This window comes from Sesamum indicum, linkage group LG6 (genome assembly GCF_026168435.1).
Source record: "Sesamum indicum cultivar Baizhima isolate 11 linkage group LG6, ASM2616843v1, whole genome shotgun sequence".
NCBI lineage: Eukaryota > Viridiplantae > Streptophyta > Magnoliopsida > Lamiales > Pedaliaceae > Sesamum > Sesamum indicum.
Genome location: NC_142662.1, coordinates 19,945,847 through 19,963,028, shown reverse-complemented (window position 1 = coordinate 19,963,028; position 17,182 = coordinate 19,945,847). Strand labels below are relative to the sequence as shown.

Sequence of the window (17,182 nt, the reverse complement as noted above, 5' to 3'; positions counted from 1 at the left end):
GCTAACAAATTGCTTATCTTAAGATGAACAGTGGGACAGGTTGGACTAACCCAACCCAAAACTGGATTCAACCAATTAAAAAATGAGTTGATTCAACCCAAACTCAGGTCTCAAGAATCAATACCTAGACTAGCCTGAGGCGGGTCTGTTTGGTTTTTATATATTTTTAACTATTATTTTTTTATATATAAAGTTTCTTGTGATTAAAATTATTATTTATCTATTTATAAGAATAATTATAAATTTAAGTAATTATTTATAAAAAAAAACTCAATATCACTAAAAAAAAATTAAACAAGCACATTTGAACTTGATACATGCTTGATTCGACCCTGTCCAATTGAGGGTGTGACTTAAAAATGAACCCAATTGAGGTCAACTTAAAGACCCAGAATTGCCCAAGACCGGCCATAAACAATAATAGGTTGGTTTTGTCTTGAACTTTTTCGGGCCGGTCTGTGACTGACCCAACTCATTGTGCACCTTTATGCTCATCTATGAGATTAGAGTCAGATGCATTTAACTTCATAGAACGCAGAGCACTGAAGAGGAAAAAACACATGTTCCAAGTTCCATCTATACGCTCAAAATGAAGCAGAAAAGACCGAGAATTTTCACTCGAGGAAATATATAAATTATTGCTAGAACTGGACATTAAGCAAAACATTACACTTCACAGATACGCAACGGATGATGCTGTTTTCTACGCAGTCACATAAACACAAGATCATCGATGATCCAGCTGCTGATATCCACCGAGATGTCTCATAATGATCCAAGACTAATCCTGGTGACAATCTGAGATCCTAAGAAAAAGCAACATAGAATTTCTATCCTACCACACTGTCTTGTGAACTTGGAACTGTATTATCTACGACAAATAGACAATTCTAGAGATATGCTCAGTCACTCTTTTTATCTTTCAATGGCCCTCTAGGGATCTTGCTCAAAACTTTAGCATCAAACACGGCGTATTGTTTCTTGAGCTCGGCTATTGCCTTCTCAGCATAACAGTCCACCTGGTCCTCATTCTTCTCATAGAGGAACGGCACAGTGAATAGCAGCAAGGTAACTGTTGAAACCAATGAAACTTGCATTAAAACCCAGTACACAATGGAGAAAATTTATAGTAGTTATTATCATCTGTGATTAGACATTACTTGAGAAGATCAGTGTCATGAAGTCACAGATACCGCCAACAACTGACAACACCCACAAGCCACCAATTACCTGCTCCATAACGGCACAGGACAAAAGAACAAATCCATTAATACAAAATCCTTGTGCAGGAGAAGCTCTGGTGATGCACCAGTTGACTTCACTTATAGCTGTACATTCATAAAATTATGCCATAAAATGTACTTAGTATCACTTGAAATGGACATATCAGAAGCAAAAATTTTAGTTCGCTGCATTAAAAATTACAGTAAAATTTAGACAACCACCCATCATTCAGATATGGAGAATTAGAGTAACAATAGAAATTACTTCCCAGTTTGAAAGCAGGTAACATGCTTGCATCAATGATTAATAGCTCGGTTAGAGAACAGAAACTACATACATAGAGAAATTTCTTCAAGTCCTTTCCAGATGCGATATCCCTCAGATCTGCAAAGACTCGATTGATCTCAATCCTCAATGCAGATGCAAACTTCAAAACAGGCTCCTCTGGCAATACAACTTCTGGAATGCGTGGTGGAGCTCTACAAAGAAAGACAATAGATGCAAAAGATAATTTAGTTACAATGATAACTATCAAAATAGATGACTGCTGAACAAGACAGTAGCTCACTTTTTGACAAAGGTTGATGCATTTGACAACAAGAACATAGCAACCAGCCCAAGGATCAATCCATGACAGATCAACGTCAGGAAGTGGTATTCGAGTACATCAAACAAAAACCAGAGAGCAGCAGCCCCACCTAGCACTCCTGCTGACACCTTCTTGTCCCTCCATAGGAGCACATCGGCACCTGACCATCCAGAACATTCGAATTACTACCTTACATACATCTTTACTTGAACATCATACATAGCATACTGATGTCTTATAAAATTATTTCATGTTCCCTTTTTTTTTTGACACCAATGTATCACAGCCCTCTAAGCTCAGAAAGCTGAACAGACAGATATATGTTATTCGTTAAATCCACCAAAGCAGAAATTATCATCCTTTACGCAATCAAAAGCTAAAATTATAACAGCAGTGATGTTTTACACAAAGTTAAACATGATAACACACCCTTCAATGACTACTTATATCCAAGAAAACAAAGACCTTTCAAACTTTACCCAACCAAAAGCTATGAATGAACCATAAGTTCTTGCTCCACAAACACGAATAAGTAACTCAAAGTTACACACTGAATTGAACATCCTGTTGGTAAATTAATAAATGCACTTTATTCAATTGACTACCTTAGATCTATCTCAAATAATCAAGAATCCCAAAAATATGAAGTGCAAAAAAGAGCAAAACACAAGGAAAAATGAATGACTAAGAAGTACAATTCTAACTTCAGATTGGAAGCTCCATGTTATGTGCTCCCATATTAAATCAGTACCAGAACACGCATCCATTGAAACAAACAGAACCCAATTACAGATGCATCTCATGAAACCAAATTTAAACAACTAGAAAAAAAAAAACAAAAAACGGTTTCCACTGTTTTGCGGGCGCGCGCACGCACACACACAAAAAAAAAAAAAAAAAAAAACAGAAACAGAAAAAAAAGGAAAGGGAATGAGAACAAGAAGAAAAGACCATAACACAATCCCTGATACATATAATAATAGAAAATAGAATGTCTAATACCGAAAAGATTGCGAAGTACAATAAGATAGTAATGATCCTAAGAATGCCATGGAAAGTATAATATTCTCGATACTCACACAAAATTGCAATATCCAAAAATGGCAAAGTTAGAAGTACGTTCATACTTCACATCTCAAAAAGGCAAAAATTTCGAGAAATGACCACCATGGCAGGCTACATCCTCCTCCCAATCAAAATTAATAACAAAAAAAAAGGAGACTGTTAAACTGCAAAATCCACAGAACCCAACAACATACGAATCAGAATCCATAACACGCTCTTATTCATATACTCGTAAAATTCCATATCAAAATCCAACAAAAACTGAAAATTCTGATCATGGCTTGTAATAATATTTGTCTTTCTTTGAACGTACCTTGGCCACCTCCGAGGATTTTGTGGACAGGCTTCTCCCTGCCAAAGAGGCGATAGACCTTGGTCTTCAACCGGGCCTTCCTGTCATCATCAGAGTCCGACGAAGACGACGACGATGACGATGAAGACGAATCATGGGCGTGCATTTTGTCAGTAACCTTGTCGATCAAAGACTCGCCCTTGTTCTCCTCTTCCTTGTGATGATCCGCCATCCCGGATGAGGAAATTTATACAGAGTAGAGATGCACGCAGATGATGATGATGATGATGATGATGATGTGTGTGTAACAACTGAATGAATGAATGAATCTTGAAAGTGGGAATGAGAAAATGAGATTCTGGTGTGCAATTTATTAATTGCGACCGGAGGAGAGCGTGCGCGTGGATGGGGAGATTCAATCTGGGACGTCGACATTACGAGGGTCCGCATTTTAAGGTGTAGATTTCTCCAAATGTTTGTTTTTTAATTTAATTTTTTCTTTGTGGTTAAGTTAGAGTTAATTACTTAATATTGGTGTCTTCATCGTATGGAACGTACCAGAAACCTATATTACGTGTTCCTGTTACACACATTCAAATACATACTATATACTCTACTTTGTCCAAATTTAAGGCTTTGTTTGGTTTCCTCTTGTGCCCTTTGAAATATTATACCTGTTGGATATTAGGTTGGGTTTGTGAATCTGTAATTCGATGATCATTCATAATGATATAGAGTTTGAAGTATTTTTGTTTTTTGACATTAAAATTTTAGAATAAATACCAATTAAAAATTCAAAATGAGTTAATTAATAATTGGGTCTCAAACCAAAATTTATAACAAATTTGGGCCTTAAATGTGTTTAAAGCAAATTCGTATGAGCGTCGTGTTAAATTTGGGTCGCATTGTAATTGGATAGATTGGTCCGAGAGTGTAAGATTATTTTTTTATTTTGGATTAATTAAATTGGGTTAGAAACATGTTCAACAATGAATTATTAAGAAACTAATCATCAAAGGTCATGGTGTTTAAAGCTAATAGACGCGAGCCCAAATTACTTGATCCTTCATGCTAAATAAAAGCCTCCACCACACAACCAGGGGGAATAAACACATTCCACATGATACAACATACATACAAGACAAATACACACAACAGAACAAATCAAAATGACTCAAGTATGTTTTAAAAAAAAATTATTTTTAAAATTTAGTTACAATCTATATTTTGTAATTAATTACAAAATTAGCAATTGAAAAGTTATAAATATGTTTTTTAAAAATCAATTATGTAAGCGTGGAATTAAATTAGAGTTAAAAGAAGAAAGAGTGTGATGGTAAGATTTAGAAAGGGAGCTCTACTGGCCCAATTGTATTACCTCCCTAAGGCCCAAAAATCAAAAACCCAAACTATAAAAATGGGCTTTTCCATTCCAACTTCCAATTTTAGTAACTACACACCATTTTCCCAGTCTCTCAAAACCCTCCTTAACCCCAAAGTCCAAACACGCGCACACAGACTGAATCCGCCCCAATGCTGATCCGACGAGCTGCAGCTCAGACCACCACAGCCGTTCTCCACCACCTCCGGCGCTTCTCCACCGCCGCGCTCCTTCAAGAGATTGACACCCCAGTACAATTCTATTACCTCGACGGGTTCCCCAGGCCTGATCCCAAATACGATGAAACCATCCACGCGATCCCACGCGTTATTTCCGGCAAGAACATCGCCGCAAAGGAGAGGAAAGCCGGTCGTGTCCCCAGCATCGTCTTCGAGGCGGAAGATGGCCAGCACGGGGGCAACAAGCGCCTCATTTCTGTACAGACTAATCAGATAAAGAAGCTTGTGAATCATCTGGGTCAATCTTTCTTCCTCTCCAGGCTTTTTGAGCTCGAGGTTCGGCCGGAGTTCGGGTCCAATGAGATTGTTGAGAAAGTCCGAGTTTTGCCCCGGAAGGTATGGCTGTTGCTTTGAATATGCAGTGTTCATTGCTAGAAATTAGAAAATAATATTTTTTGATGTGTTTTCTTTCCAATTAGAGTGAACGGGATTGGATTTAATTGCTGTTAAAGAATTGTTTTTCACAACGTTGTTGGTAGTTTGGAAAATCGTGAGAAGTTCAGGCTTTCTGCTGTCAGCCGTGCTCATGCTGCCTTGAAATGGCTATAGGATTGAAAAGTGCTATATGTCTGAATTGTCCATCTAAGTAACCCTTTATGCACCTGGAACTGAGAGAATACAGCATAGCATAGTCTAAAATGAGTAAAAGGAAGAAATGGGAATGCACTTGCACTGATGAAATCTATCAGGGAGATATAGCTGTCAAGATTGGAAGTGTTGGTGGCATCGTCTAGCCCTAGCCTGCTTGATATGCATACCTAGCCACTGAGATTGTGTGTGTGCATATATGTGCATGTTCATGGGTTTGGATAACGCATATACACGTCTTTAGGTGCATGTGTGTGCTTTTTAAAAGTCTTCAGGACTTTGTTTTTCATAAATGCCTATGAAGAGTTGGCGCCTCTTTCCCAACCACTCATATGCACTTGTGAATATTAAAAAGTAATGTCAGGCAAGTGAAAAATTTAGTACAATCACAAATATTATTTGGCCACGCAGAGAATACTGGTGAAGTTAGTATGCAATAAAGAACGCAGAATTAAGATATTGTCCGAGTTTGATTTGAGGAGTGGTTGATACTGGAGATTTAGCATAGTTAACTGTTTCAATCATGCTATGTAATTGTAAACTATTAACTCTTGTTATGCGCTGATCTATTCTTTCTTGATATGTGTCAGCTTCATCTTCATGCAGGGACAGATGCAGTGCTTAATGTTACGTTCATAAGAGCTCCATCTAGTGCTTGGTTGAAGGTTGATGTTCCTCTTATATACAGAGGAGACGATGTTTCTCCAGGCCTGAAAAAAGGTATGAAGAAAAAATTATATCCTATGCTTTCTTACCTTTAATCAGGTCCATGCTTTTTTCACATATGCTGGCATATGATTAAATATTGTCTTATATGATACATTATGTCCACTGTATACATAATAACAAATTCAGATGGCTGCTATCACCCTAGATTCTCAATTTTGACTTGCAATGTCTATATATTATTGGAGCAAATGAAATGGAAGGGAGAATTTACTGAAAAATGTATTCAACTTGCTGTGTTTAAAAAGCAGAACTGGGTTAGATAGACAAATTTATGATTGATTCTTAACTGGTTCTTGGTAGGCCTTGCAAGTCTTGTCCGCTGTCATGCTTGGCCTAGGCTTTCTTGGTATCATACAAGGCTTTAATCTTTCTTGCACGAACATTTTTGCTTGATCACTGATGCAGTACAGGTTTTGACAACATCTTCCAGAATGACTGATTTATTTGGGATTAGGATCCAGACGAACTTAGTTTGTGATTATTTATTACTAGAGTAGAAATCTTTTTGGCCATAAAAAGGTGAATATGTGTGATTTACTTGGAATTTGCGAACAGGTGTAGTATATGCATAAGACATTGACTTTATATCTCAGCATCTGTGTCACCTTATCATATGAACAATGCCAAAAGCTTAACCATGTTTGAGGCCTGAGCTTGAATAATAGTTTTGCAAAACCCTGGCTTGGAAGAATAGTGATTTTGGACTGAAGAGCCCTTCTAACTTCTAAAGTATGTTGTTAGAAGTGCTGAAGATTCTCAAGGGTTTCACTTAAATTTTAATTCAAAAAGTCAAAACTCAAATTGAATTAGAAAACATAAGAAATAGTAATCATCTGTCTAACTTCTAAAGTATGTCTCTTTACTTCTTTTTTACTTCACAGGGCAGGGGATGGTGGCTGATTGGGTACTTGACCAATGGGATCTCCTACTTTTTTTCCAATGTTTTACCTGTTTATCTATTTACCCCTTTAAAACATGCCTACTTGTTCATCAAAAATGTTTTTTCTGCTGATGATTAAATCTGCATTCTTTTCCTGCCTCTGCTTCTTATCTATTTATTTACTACAATTTCCAGGGATCAATTACTTATAACATTCTGTTAACAAGCAAACATATACTGTCATTCTTCCCTTATTCTACTTACATGTTCTGCAACTTTCCTTGCTGATTCTGCAGGGTCGGCATTGAACATCATCAAAAGAACCGTCAAATATCTCTGTCCTGCGGATATTATCCCTCCCTACATTGATGTGGATTTAAGCGAGCTGGACGTCGGCCAGAAGATCGTTGCAGGTGACCTCAAAGTTCATCCCGCTCTCAAGCTACTAAGATCAAAGGATGAAGCTGTCTGCAAGATCATGGGTGCCAGGGTTTCTGACCAAAGGAAATCCAAGTGAGTTGTCTATTTCCAAATCAATACCATCGCTAGAAACCATTTTGATTGTAACAAAATCCATTATCTGGTGTAAACCCGTGTGTCTGAAAAATCATTCTATTTTCACAATTTGCAATACTTGTTTTAGTTTATTGGGGCTATGGAGAGAAGCTCTATAACAAGAAACCCTTCTCATTAGCAAATTGTTCTGGAAAATTTTTAGTAGCACTGGGGACTGACTTAGCCTAAAAATAATTAATTATTCAACATCAACATTTGGTTATCAAATTGGTATATCAAATTTTGTCATGCATCAATTATTTAACTTTTGTGTTATAGAGAAGTAAAAGATTAGAACACCATTTCTCAGCTCAATCGACGCCCATGATATATTATTATTGATGAGGAAGAAATGAATCTGGTGGATTCTGTACAAGTTCTGGAAACTTAAATTTGGAAATCAGAATAGTTTCAGATCTCAAATTTTTGGTTAATTACACTTGATTTTGATAACTTCTTGAAACTGATCCTTAATAAGTTTTTCATAATTTAACAAAATAAAAAGATGAAATTACGGAGTCGCCATTGGCTACTGTGTGGAGTCAATAAAGCATTGCAGGTAGCTGGTATCAGTTAGTCCCCGCTAGTGGATGGATATTACTCTATTTAGATTTATGGGAAAATAGTATTTTTGGTCCTATAACAAAAATTAGTACTTTTGATTTTTATTCACTTTTTTATTTATAATTTAATAACGTAGGTCACGTGCCGTATTAAGTATTTTGCAGGAGGAAAAATTGACGTGTTTTGTAGTTTGTGACCATTTTTGGAGAAAAAGATGTAACTATATTTGAGGAAGAAAAGCAAATCTTAAAGGAAATTCGGGCAACAGAAGGGGGATTAATTCTTCTCTCACAAAAATTGAATCCCAGCATTTTTTTCATATTTCTGTAAGTTAAAGTCATGTAGAAGCAATACAAAGAATCACGTCTTCCACAAGTGAAGAAGTAGGCCATTCATATGCTACTGTTGGAAGAAGGACCAATTATTCCTCTTCATGGCTACTTGCTAAGGGCGTGACATACACTGTTAAATTGTAGACAAAAAAAATATTAATTTTTACAAGTTATAATATTAGAAGTGTTAATCCCATAATGAATAGGACCAAAAATAAAATAAATCTAACTTATAATATAAAAAATGTTATTTCCCTTAAATTCATACTCAATAAATATTCGTAACAATTAGGTATATATCCTACTCATAGAATACTATAGATCTTAGTGCCCGTCAACATTTCAATTGATAGTTCAAAATAATTTGTCAAAAATGAATTAAAACTATAAATATCAACGAAAACCAAACTATTACAAAATCATGTAAAAGTGATATAATAACCACACATCATATCAGATTCGCGTAAGTCATACATAGGCGTTACCATTTTAAAATTGCAAGAACTTTTCGATTTCTCGATATCTAGCTGATTAATTACAATATTCAAATCTACTATGTATGGCTACATTATATATTTTTGTTCAAAGTTAAAAATCAGATCAAACATATGGAGATGGATAATGTACATTTATGAATATAAAAGAATCATTCCGCAGAAAAAAAATACAGATTCTTTTGGCATTATTTTTGCATGCATCGTCCTTTAGGTTTATCTTTAAATTATGTAAAAAAATATTTTACATCCATCATTTTTTTTTTACTTAAAAATTATGACACAACTCAAAGATAATTGCTAAACAATAATAATAATTAGTTTGATAAAATATTAGGAGTTTGTTTTCTATTTTTAACATACTGAAATGTATAAAGAATTGATATAGTTTTAGGTGTTAAATATTGTGTATAATTTAACGTAGAGTATTATTCATCAAGCTTATTTTATATAATAAGTCTATCTAATTAACATCTCATTACCTTAAACATGTGATTGTTATATTCTCTACATTCAGAATGTAAAGTAAAGCAAACTACAATTTTAGATTCCTTAGTTATATAATCTAAGTTATGAGGATGTAATTAGAAATATAACAAAAACTTAAATACCATGACAATTCTTAATCCACCAAATCGAAAATTCTTAACCAAATCAATTAGAAAACAAGTATTACATACTTGTCATATAATTAATTTTTTTTTTTTTATAATTGTATACCAATTACACTGCACATATATTCAGATTCCACTAAATCCAACTTAGGTAAATTTACCTAACCTCCATCTCAACTTATGTTGTGACAGATCTTAAGCAATTTATTAAGTTCTAACTTTGGTGGGATGCGGATACAGTTCTGATCAAATGTCGCTGGACGAATCAAACCACATCAGTACCCCCTACACCCCCACCCCTCTTTATATCCTGTCGAAACATTTCAGCTCTTCCTCACAAAAACAAGAAAACCATGTACAAGATCCTCGTACAACTGCTGATTCTGTCTCTACCAATCCTCTGCTGCTCTCTTCCCCTCTCAACACGCTCAAGATGGATCATCGACGAGGCCACCGGAGCCCGGGTGAAGCTCATCTGCATCAACTGGGCAGCCCACCTCGAGCCCATGTTAGCCGAAGGGCTCAACAAGCAGCCCGCCGGCCGCATCGCGAGGCTCGTAGCAGAAATGGGGTTCAACTGCGTGAGGCTTACTTGGGCCACCTACATGTTCACACGATTCGCCAACCTCACGGTGGCTCAATCTCTTACCAGACTTGGGCTTGTAGACGCCATGGAAGGGATAGCAGTGAACAACCCTGGATTTCTGAACGTTACTGTTGTCGATGCTCAAAGGGCTGTGGTTGAAGCGCTTGTTAGACAGGGTGTGATGGTGGTTCTTGATAACCATGTTAGCCAGCCCATGTGGTGTTGTGGTGAGCACGATGGGAATGGGTTCTTCGGAGACAAGTACTTTGATGCCAAGGAGTGGTTGCAAGGTTTGTCCATTGTCGCCAAACTTTACAAAGATACATCAATGGTAGGTGATCACGTGCTCGGAGATTTGGATATATTATAAAAAAGTTGGGAGTTCTATCTATAGCCGAGTTTGATCAAACTTGAATTAACTATCCAACAAGTCTATTATACTTGACATAATGACTAATCACATGTCGATACTATTATACTTACGGTATGATTGGTTTGATTTGATCATGTATGTTTTTGTCATAATGCAGGTTGTAGGTATAAGCATGCGCAACGAGCTTCGTGGACCGCTCCAAAACGCTAGCGTATGGCATGGATACATGGAGAGCGGGGCAATGAGAATTCAGAAAGCAAACCCAAGACTTCTGGTGATCATTCCAGGATTGCACTATGATCTTAGTTTCACCTACCTAAAGGAAAATCCATTACAATTAAACTTTAAGAACAAATTAGTGTACGAGATTCATCGATACGCATTTACTGCCGGGCAGACAAAGATGTGGTTGAACAACATATTTGCTGAAACCTGTAATAGTGTCAGGCAGGGAATTCAGAGGCAAGCAGGATTCTTGTCTGAGGGACAGAATGCAGCTCCTTTGTTTGTAAGTGAATTTGGAGTTAAGCAGGTGGGAGTGGTCCGGGCTGAGAATTTGTTCTTGCGCTGCTTTTTGGGGTATTTGGCGGAGATGGACTTGGATTGGGGTGTTTGGGCTTTACAGGGGAGCTATTATGTTAAGCATGGGGTTCACGGGCCTGATGAGACGTACGGGATGCTGGACTTCAATTGGAGCTCTGTTAGGAATCCGGAGTTCCTTCAGAGACTTCACCTTATTCAACAGCAAATCCGAGGTATTTAACTAAAATATCATAATTGTTGTGTATTAATGATTGATATTGTTGGACCGATTCGTCGGATTAAGGTATTTTTGTGTCCAGGGCTTGCTATCTACTACCAGCAATGTATGCCTTGAATAGCTTATAAGACATATCACGGTCAGAATCACATCAGGAATTTCCGATTATAATCTTTGATGCTTAAATTAGGTAGATTTTTAGAAGGCAAAATTGCAACATTGGTCCCGTAAGTATAGGGGGTGGCAAAATTGGGACAGTAACTACAAGACTGGCAATTTTAGTCCTGTAAGTATTGATTTTTTGGCAATTTTGATCCTTCCGACCAAAATTGCCAAAAAACGCGGCGGAGATATTTGGGGCTTAGGGTTCCGACGTCCACGTGCGCAATTTAAACACATAGGAGTTTACGTGGCTAATGACGTGGCTAATGATGTGGATGAAACTGAAATTAGAGAAAACCAACGATCAGTGCCTCCTCCGGCACCTCCTACTCCACCCCCGCCGTTGAAGCCACCGCCACCGCCTCCAGCAGCAAAGTTTCAGTTTTTGGTGGAAATATGTTCAACGATTCACTGGAAGAAGAGTGGTACAACAAAAGAAATCACGATAGGGATAGCTTCGTTGTACAAAGGTTAAAGGTAGAGAAAGAAGAGAGTGTAAAGTAGAGATATTTACAACCGTGCCACTCAGAATTCTTCTCCACCTTCAATAATCTATTAAAAAAAAACCAGCAAAAGCAAGCGATTCCAACAGTCCTCCACAGCTCCGCCGCCCCCGCCACCTCCACCGCCGCCTTCATCAATACTCAATTCTTTATTAAAAAATGGAAGCAAAAGCCAGCGCTTCAAAAACGTTACCACCACCCACCCCCTGCACCCACCTCCTCCCCCAACAACTCCTCCCCGGCTCCGCCATCTCAACACCGGCAAGCCACCAAAACCCACAAAATCGAGCCCACAGTACCACGAGAACGTGATCATTGCCCCTCCATCGCCGCTAATCCCACTGCCCCCACCTTCCCCTTTTGCCCCATTCAGAATGGCGGAACTCAAATTCGTCGCCCAAGGAGATTTCTTGAGGATCCGCAGTGCACATAGCTCCTGGTGCAGTTCGCTTGAGCTGGAAGACATAGACTTCATGTGAATGAAATCCGACATCGGAGACTCAGCCGGGCCCTCCATTTCTTGCCCAAGCCCAGATGAAAACGTGAAAGCCAACACTTCCATAGCCAGTCTCTTTCCCGCCTAAGCCACATCATTAGCCATGTCATAGCCACGCAAGCTCCCAGGTGTTTAAGTTGTGCACGTGTACGTCGAAACCCTAAGCCCCAAATGCTAAAAAATCAATACTTACAGGACTAAAATTGTCAGTCCTGTAGTTATGGTTCCAATTTTGCCACCCCCCTATACTTACGGGATCAATTTTGCAATTTTGCCTTTTTAGAAATAAGTATATAAAAATCGTAAATACTAGGTATGTAAAAGTTGTTTCTATTACAATTTGAATTATAGATCCATACATATTAGGATTTCGAATGTATCGAGGCTAGATCGTAAAACTCTTAAATATTAATAAAATTAATATAAAGCTTGTCTAAAGATCGTTGATAGGTAGACTTTAGATTTATACTACCGTTATTCTGAGAAAAATACGGCAAAAATTTAGACAAAACTATTTTCCTTAACTTTGATTAGTACTTTATACATTGAAGCTCGACCCAAAGTAAAATGCCTAATTCATGACTAAGACAAGAGTTTAGTTTGATATAATTAATGTTAGATGTAACATATTGTCTATCTTTCACGTAGATCCTAACTCAACGTGTCCAACATACCACATACAGTACCATCCATCAACCGGGCGGTGCACTCGGGTGGATAATAATTCGGAGCTCCATGCAACGGACTGCCGGAATTTCAGCAGGTGGAATCACAACGGGAGTGGCACTCCAATCCGGTTGGAGGGCACGGAACTGTGTCTATCAGCAACCGGGGATGGGATTCCGGCGACGCTATCCCGGGATTGCTCGAGCAGGCGAAGCAAGTGGGAATCGGCTTCCGATTTCCGAGTTTCAGGTGGCAAACAAAGATGGGAACGGGGAGTATTTATGCTTGGAGTGGGACTCTACTCACTCATCGTCAAGAGTTTTAACTAAGAAGTGTGTTTGTTTGGATGTAGATGATGATGATTCCATGGATTGCCAAGAAACTCAGTAGTTTAAGCTTATTTCAGCTAATGTTCAATAAAATGTTATGAGACTCATCTTACTTACCTCCCTTAATTATATTTTACCCCGAAAGGGCCATGGCACCTTCAGAACTTGCTGCAACAAATTAGAGAGCTTCTATCCCAAACTGAGTTCAAGATATCACACATCTTTAGAGAGGGTAACCAAGTGGCCGATTATTTTGCTAACCAAGCCTGTTTCAGCCAACATCTCACCATTTTATCTCCTGACAATATCACTGGTATTCCTAAAGGTTTGATTAGACTGGACGCCTGCTCCTTGCCTTCTATTAGAATTAGAAGTACTAATACTTTTAATTTCAGTTAAAATATCTTTTCATGTAATTAGGGGTACTTCGTTACTGACTAGTTCTTCACTGATTCATGTTGTCCTATCTGAGCTTTTCTGTGTTGTTTTTGTGATTGTCCCTATATGGATTCCTTCGAGGTTACTCTCCCATATGGTTGACGTTGAGACCAATTTTTTCCTCTCCTTTATCTAGTTGTTAGTTGCTATATCTTTCGCAGGTCTTATGAACTCCTCTCACAGGTACAAAGGCTGACAGCCATACAGACATGATCCCCACGTTAATACTTATGTTCATTATTTATCCTTTTGGAACATTACACACACTCTGGCTTGACCTTTTTGTACAGATTTATTTGCAGGTGCTGTGCGATCCACGACGTGGTGGGATAACAAAAACCTTTTTGACTCGCCATAATTTTTATACGACACCTGTTCGGGTCTTTTGCTGTAAGGGAGTAGTACTCCTTGTTTTTTGTTGCTCTATTTGTAAGGGAGTAGTACTCCTGATTTATAGCTTTACTAGAAATTCTAGGGAGGTAGCCCTCCCCGTTGTAACTATTTTGGGCGTTTTAATATAGAAGGACTGGGGACTCTGAAAAGCTCCCCCCACCTCTAGGTGGTTTTGGTTAAAAAAAAAAAAAAAAAAAGAGATAAAAACCCCCATTGTGTCTTCAAAATTTAGCTAAATATCATCTGTATTAAAAAAATTAAGTAAAAACCCCCTATATTTTTTTAACATATTGCATACTCTCCCTTCCATTAGGTAAATCCTAACAGCGTTAATTTTTTTGCTAAATTGACCGTTATACCCTTTTTATAGTAACTATTGATCTTCAATTGTCAAAAATAAACGGTCTACATTTTAAGTAATTTAAATATATTTTTTTTACTTATATATATATATATTCATATTCATATACACTATATATATCTAATATATATAAAATATAATAAACTATATATATAATATGATATATATTTATATGTATTTGTAGATGGCGAGTGGCGTCAATCGCCGTCCAGACATCGGTTAGTCTATTCTGGGCGATGTTGCTGTCTCCCGCTCACAAAGGAGCAAGGGCAAGGTTGCCCTTTTTCGTTGCCCTACCGCCCTTCTAGAAGGGGCGACAGTCAAATCTGGGGGGGACCTCCATCGTGGCAGGTGACGGAGAAGACGGTAATATATATATATATATATATATTTAAAAGTAAAGTAAAAATAATTTAATTTTTTCAAATTTTAATATTGAATTGAAATATTATTTATGATAAATAATATAATTTAAAATAATTGATATTATTTTTTTGATATTTTGATATTTAATAAATAAAATATATTTAATAACTAAAAATTTAATTGAGTTAATAATATATAATTATTATAAGTGACTTTTTATATTGCATATAAATTTTTAATTTGGAAAGTGAATTTTAGTATATTAAATTTATATTATGTTTTTTAAATTCAAAATTTTAATTTTTAGAAAATTTATATCCTTTGTAGGTATTTTTATATTAAACTAATATATTTCATAAATAATTATAATTTATTGTAATATATTTGGACTCAATAAATAATTTAAATTAACTAAGTATATTTAAATAAAATAATAATATAAATAAATTAATTTAAAAATATATTTAAATGTGAAAGAAATGGACAAAATGGACAATATACACTTAAAATAATCTAAAAAAAGGCCAAAAAATGAGGTCTACTCGCACAATGGGCGAGTGTCACACACTCTCAGTTAATTTCTAACAAAGAGGGAATTTTTTGCTATATTTTATAAAAAACATGGGGTTTTTTTATAATTTTTTTTACACAAGGAGTTTTAGCTAAACTTGAAGGGGTGTTATGAAATTTACGCTATATATTATTATAGCAGGAATGTTATAATTTTAATTTTGTAAGTACGACTAAATACTGTTTTAGTCTATACGAATTCATTTTAGCAATTTTATTCTGTAATTTAAAAAATTTCACACATTAAAGATAAAAATGGTAGGAATTTGCTAACATGGTTGAGAAAGCTCAAGTGACTAGCTTCATTCGGTGCATCTTTTTGGCTATTTTAGCAAATTTTGGTTACTTTTATCCTCAATATGTAATTTTTTTTTAAATTACAGGACAAGACTGTTAAAATAGATTTATACAAAATTAAAATTACCAACCTTTTATACTTATCGAAATAAAATTATAATTTTTCCTTTTATAGTCTATGCATATGAGATAAGACATTACCGTACACTAATATTATATAATGTAGCTATGATCAGCTATTAGAACTTCCACATAAAAAATGAATCATGCTATACCGATAATTAACCCAGAATTCTTCATCTATCCAACTATCCTATACCTCCAGCTTTTAATTGATTTATTTCATTATTTTTACCTTTCAGCATTGATATACATATTCATTCAAGAAGCATTTTGATTTTCTTACCATTAATTACTCGTATTATCATATTTAAACATCATTTTACGAAATGTAATATTTAATCATAGCTAATTGCATTGTTAAAAAATTATTGACTACAACCACATAAACTTATGGGCTGTGGATTTTACAAATGTGGTTAAAACATTTATCATAACTTTTATTTTTGACATGATGAATAAACTAAATTGTATAAATTTTATTTAATCTTGGTTAACAATTATTGTTTACCACGATGACGCGCTTAAAATATAGGTAAAAAAAATTAAATTTTATTCTAGTGCATGCATGAACCAAGAAATCAAAGAGGAAATGTGAAATCACTGAAAATTGATGTCATTTGGACTTCCCATTCTAACAAAACACTGATTATGAGAATTATGAAAATTTCTACAATTTACAGAATTATTATAAATCTCAATGATGCTCACATTCATCCATACAACTCTTATTTTCCTCATTTACCCAAAAAGAAGAAATCGCTCATCATTATTTTCCACTCAAATTCAAGATCCAACTAATGAAATTCCTCGAGAATGCTTTGCATTCTTCTGTAGGACTACTTACATGTTCCCAAAGCAAACATTTCTACAAATGATGTTTTAGTTTAACCGTTAAACTATTGATATATATCCTATCCCATGAACAGTTCGAGGTCAAAAATTTGGGTTTCATTACATGTGTGGATATTTATCTCGTTTTATGTGAGTTATTGTAATTTATTGAATTAATATGATAAAAAAAAAAGAAAAAGAAAAAAGAGGTGCGCATCCCTACCAGAAAATAGCCTTAAAATTCAATCAAAGCTCTTGTGCATTTACTGCTGCCAACGTTGTCAAACTAATTAGCACAATAAATGAAACATGTATCTTTTATAGTACTCATTTAATTACAGTTGACAAATACAGATCCAACTCCCGGGAATCATTTCAGAGC

The 17,182-nt window shown here is 36.0% G+C and overlaps 3 protein-coding genes across 4 annotated transcripts; 2 read left to right on the top strand and 1 right to left on the bottom strand.

The window, feature by feature from the left end:
- Positions 1-590: 590 nt before the first annotated feature.
- LOC105164041 (reticulon-like protein B2) lies at positions 591-3,578 on the bottom strand. Its single transcript, XM_011082590.3, has 5 exons — positions 3,192-3,578; positions 1,793-1,973; positions 1,562-1,703; positions 1,161-1,230; positions 591-1,072 (listed from the first exon to the last, which is right to left on the bottom strand). Exons 1-5 carry the CDS (start codon positions 3,400-3,402, stop codon positions 903-905), a joined length of 774 nt encoding a protein of 257 aa, XP_011080892.1. The 5' UTR covers positions 3,403-3,578; the 3' UTR covers positions 591-902.
- Positions 3,579-4,616: 1,038 nt separating this feature from the next.
- On the top strand, positions 4,617-7,618 carry LOC105164043 (Ribosomal protein L25/Gln-tRNA synthetase, anti-codon-binding domain-containing protein). The gene is made up of 3 exons (XM_011082591.3): positions 4,617-5,126; positions 5,969-6,098; positions 7,284-7,618. The coding sequence occupies exons 1-3, from the start codon at positions 4,704-4,706 to the stop codon at positions 7,502-7,504; spliced, it is 774 nt and encodes a 257-aa protein (XP_011080893.1). The 5' UTR covers positions 4,617-4,703; the 3' UTR covers positions 7,505-7,618.
- A 2,128-nt stretch (positions 7,619-9,746) lies between these two features.
- On the top strand, positions 9,747-13,826 carry LOC105164044 (glycosyl hydrolase 5 family protein-like). Of its 2 annotated transcripts, none has more exons than XM_020694567.2 (3): positions 9,747-10,463; positions 10,663-11,260; positions 13,075-13,826. In XM_020694567.2, exons 1-3 carry the CDS (start codon positions 9,900-9,902, stop codon positions 13,419-13,421), a joined length of 1,509 nt encoding a protein of 502 aa, XP_020550226.1. In that variant the 5' UTR covers positions 9,747-9,899; the 3' UTR covers positions 13,422-13,826. The 2 variants fall into 2 exon arrangements, with proteins under 2 accessions (XP_020550226.1, XP_088737343.1); XM_088881217.1 differs by having other exon boundaries at positions 13,110-13,280.
- Positions 13,827-17,182: the final 3,356 nt, after the last annotated feature.

Excerpts from the sequence above, each read along its gene's own strand:
- LOC105164041 (XM_011082590.3), bottom strand. The coding sequence starts at position 3,402 with ATGGCGGATCATCACAAGGAAGAGGAGAACAAGGGCGAGTCTTTGATC. Across the intron at positions 1,231-1,561 it reads ACTTGAAGAAATTTCTCTAT|GTAATTGGTGGCTTGTGGGT; the intron begins GTATGTAGTTTC and ends GTTATGGAGCAG. Across the intron at positions 1,073-1,160 it reads CATGACACTGATCTTCTCAA|TTACCTTGCTGCTATTCACT; the intron begins GTAATGTCTAAT and ends TGGTTTCAACAG.
- LOC105164043 (XM_011082591.3), top strand. The coding sequence starts at position 4,704 with ATGCTGATCCGACGAGCTGCAGCTCAGACCACCACAGCCGTTCTCCAC. Across the intron at positions 5,127-5,968 it reads TCCGAGTTTTGCCCCGGAAG|CTTCATCTTCATGCAGGGAC; the intron begins GTATGGCTGTTG and ends GATATGTGTCAG. Across the intron at positions 6,099-7,283 it reads TTCTCCAGGCCTGAAAAAAG|GGTCGGCATTGAACATCATC; the intron begins GTATGAAGAAAA and ends CTGATTCTGCAG.
- LOC105164044 (XM_020694567.2), top strand. The coding sequence starts at position 9,900 with ATGTACAAGATCCTCGTACAACTGCTGATTCTGTCTCTACCAATCCTC. Across the intron at positions 10,464-10,662 it reads TTTACAAAGATACATCAATG|GTTGTAGGTATAAGCATGCG; the intron begins GTAGGTGATCAC and ends GTCATAATGCAG. Across the intron at positions 11,261-13,074 it reads TATTCAACAGCAAATCCGAG|ATCCTAACTCAACGTGTCCA; the intron begins GTATTTAACTAA and ends TCTTTCACGTAG.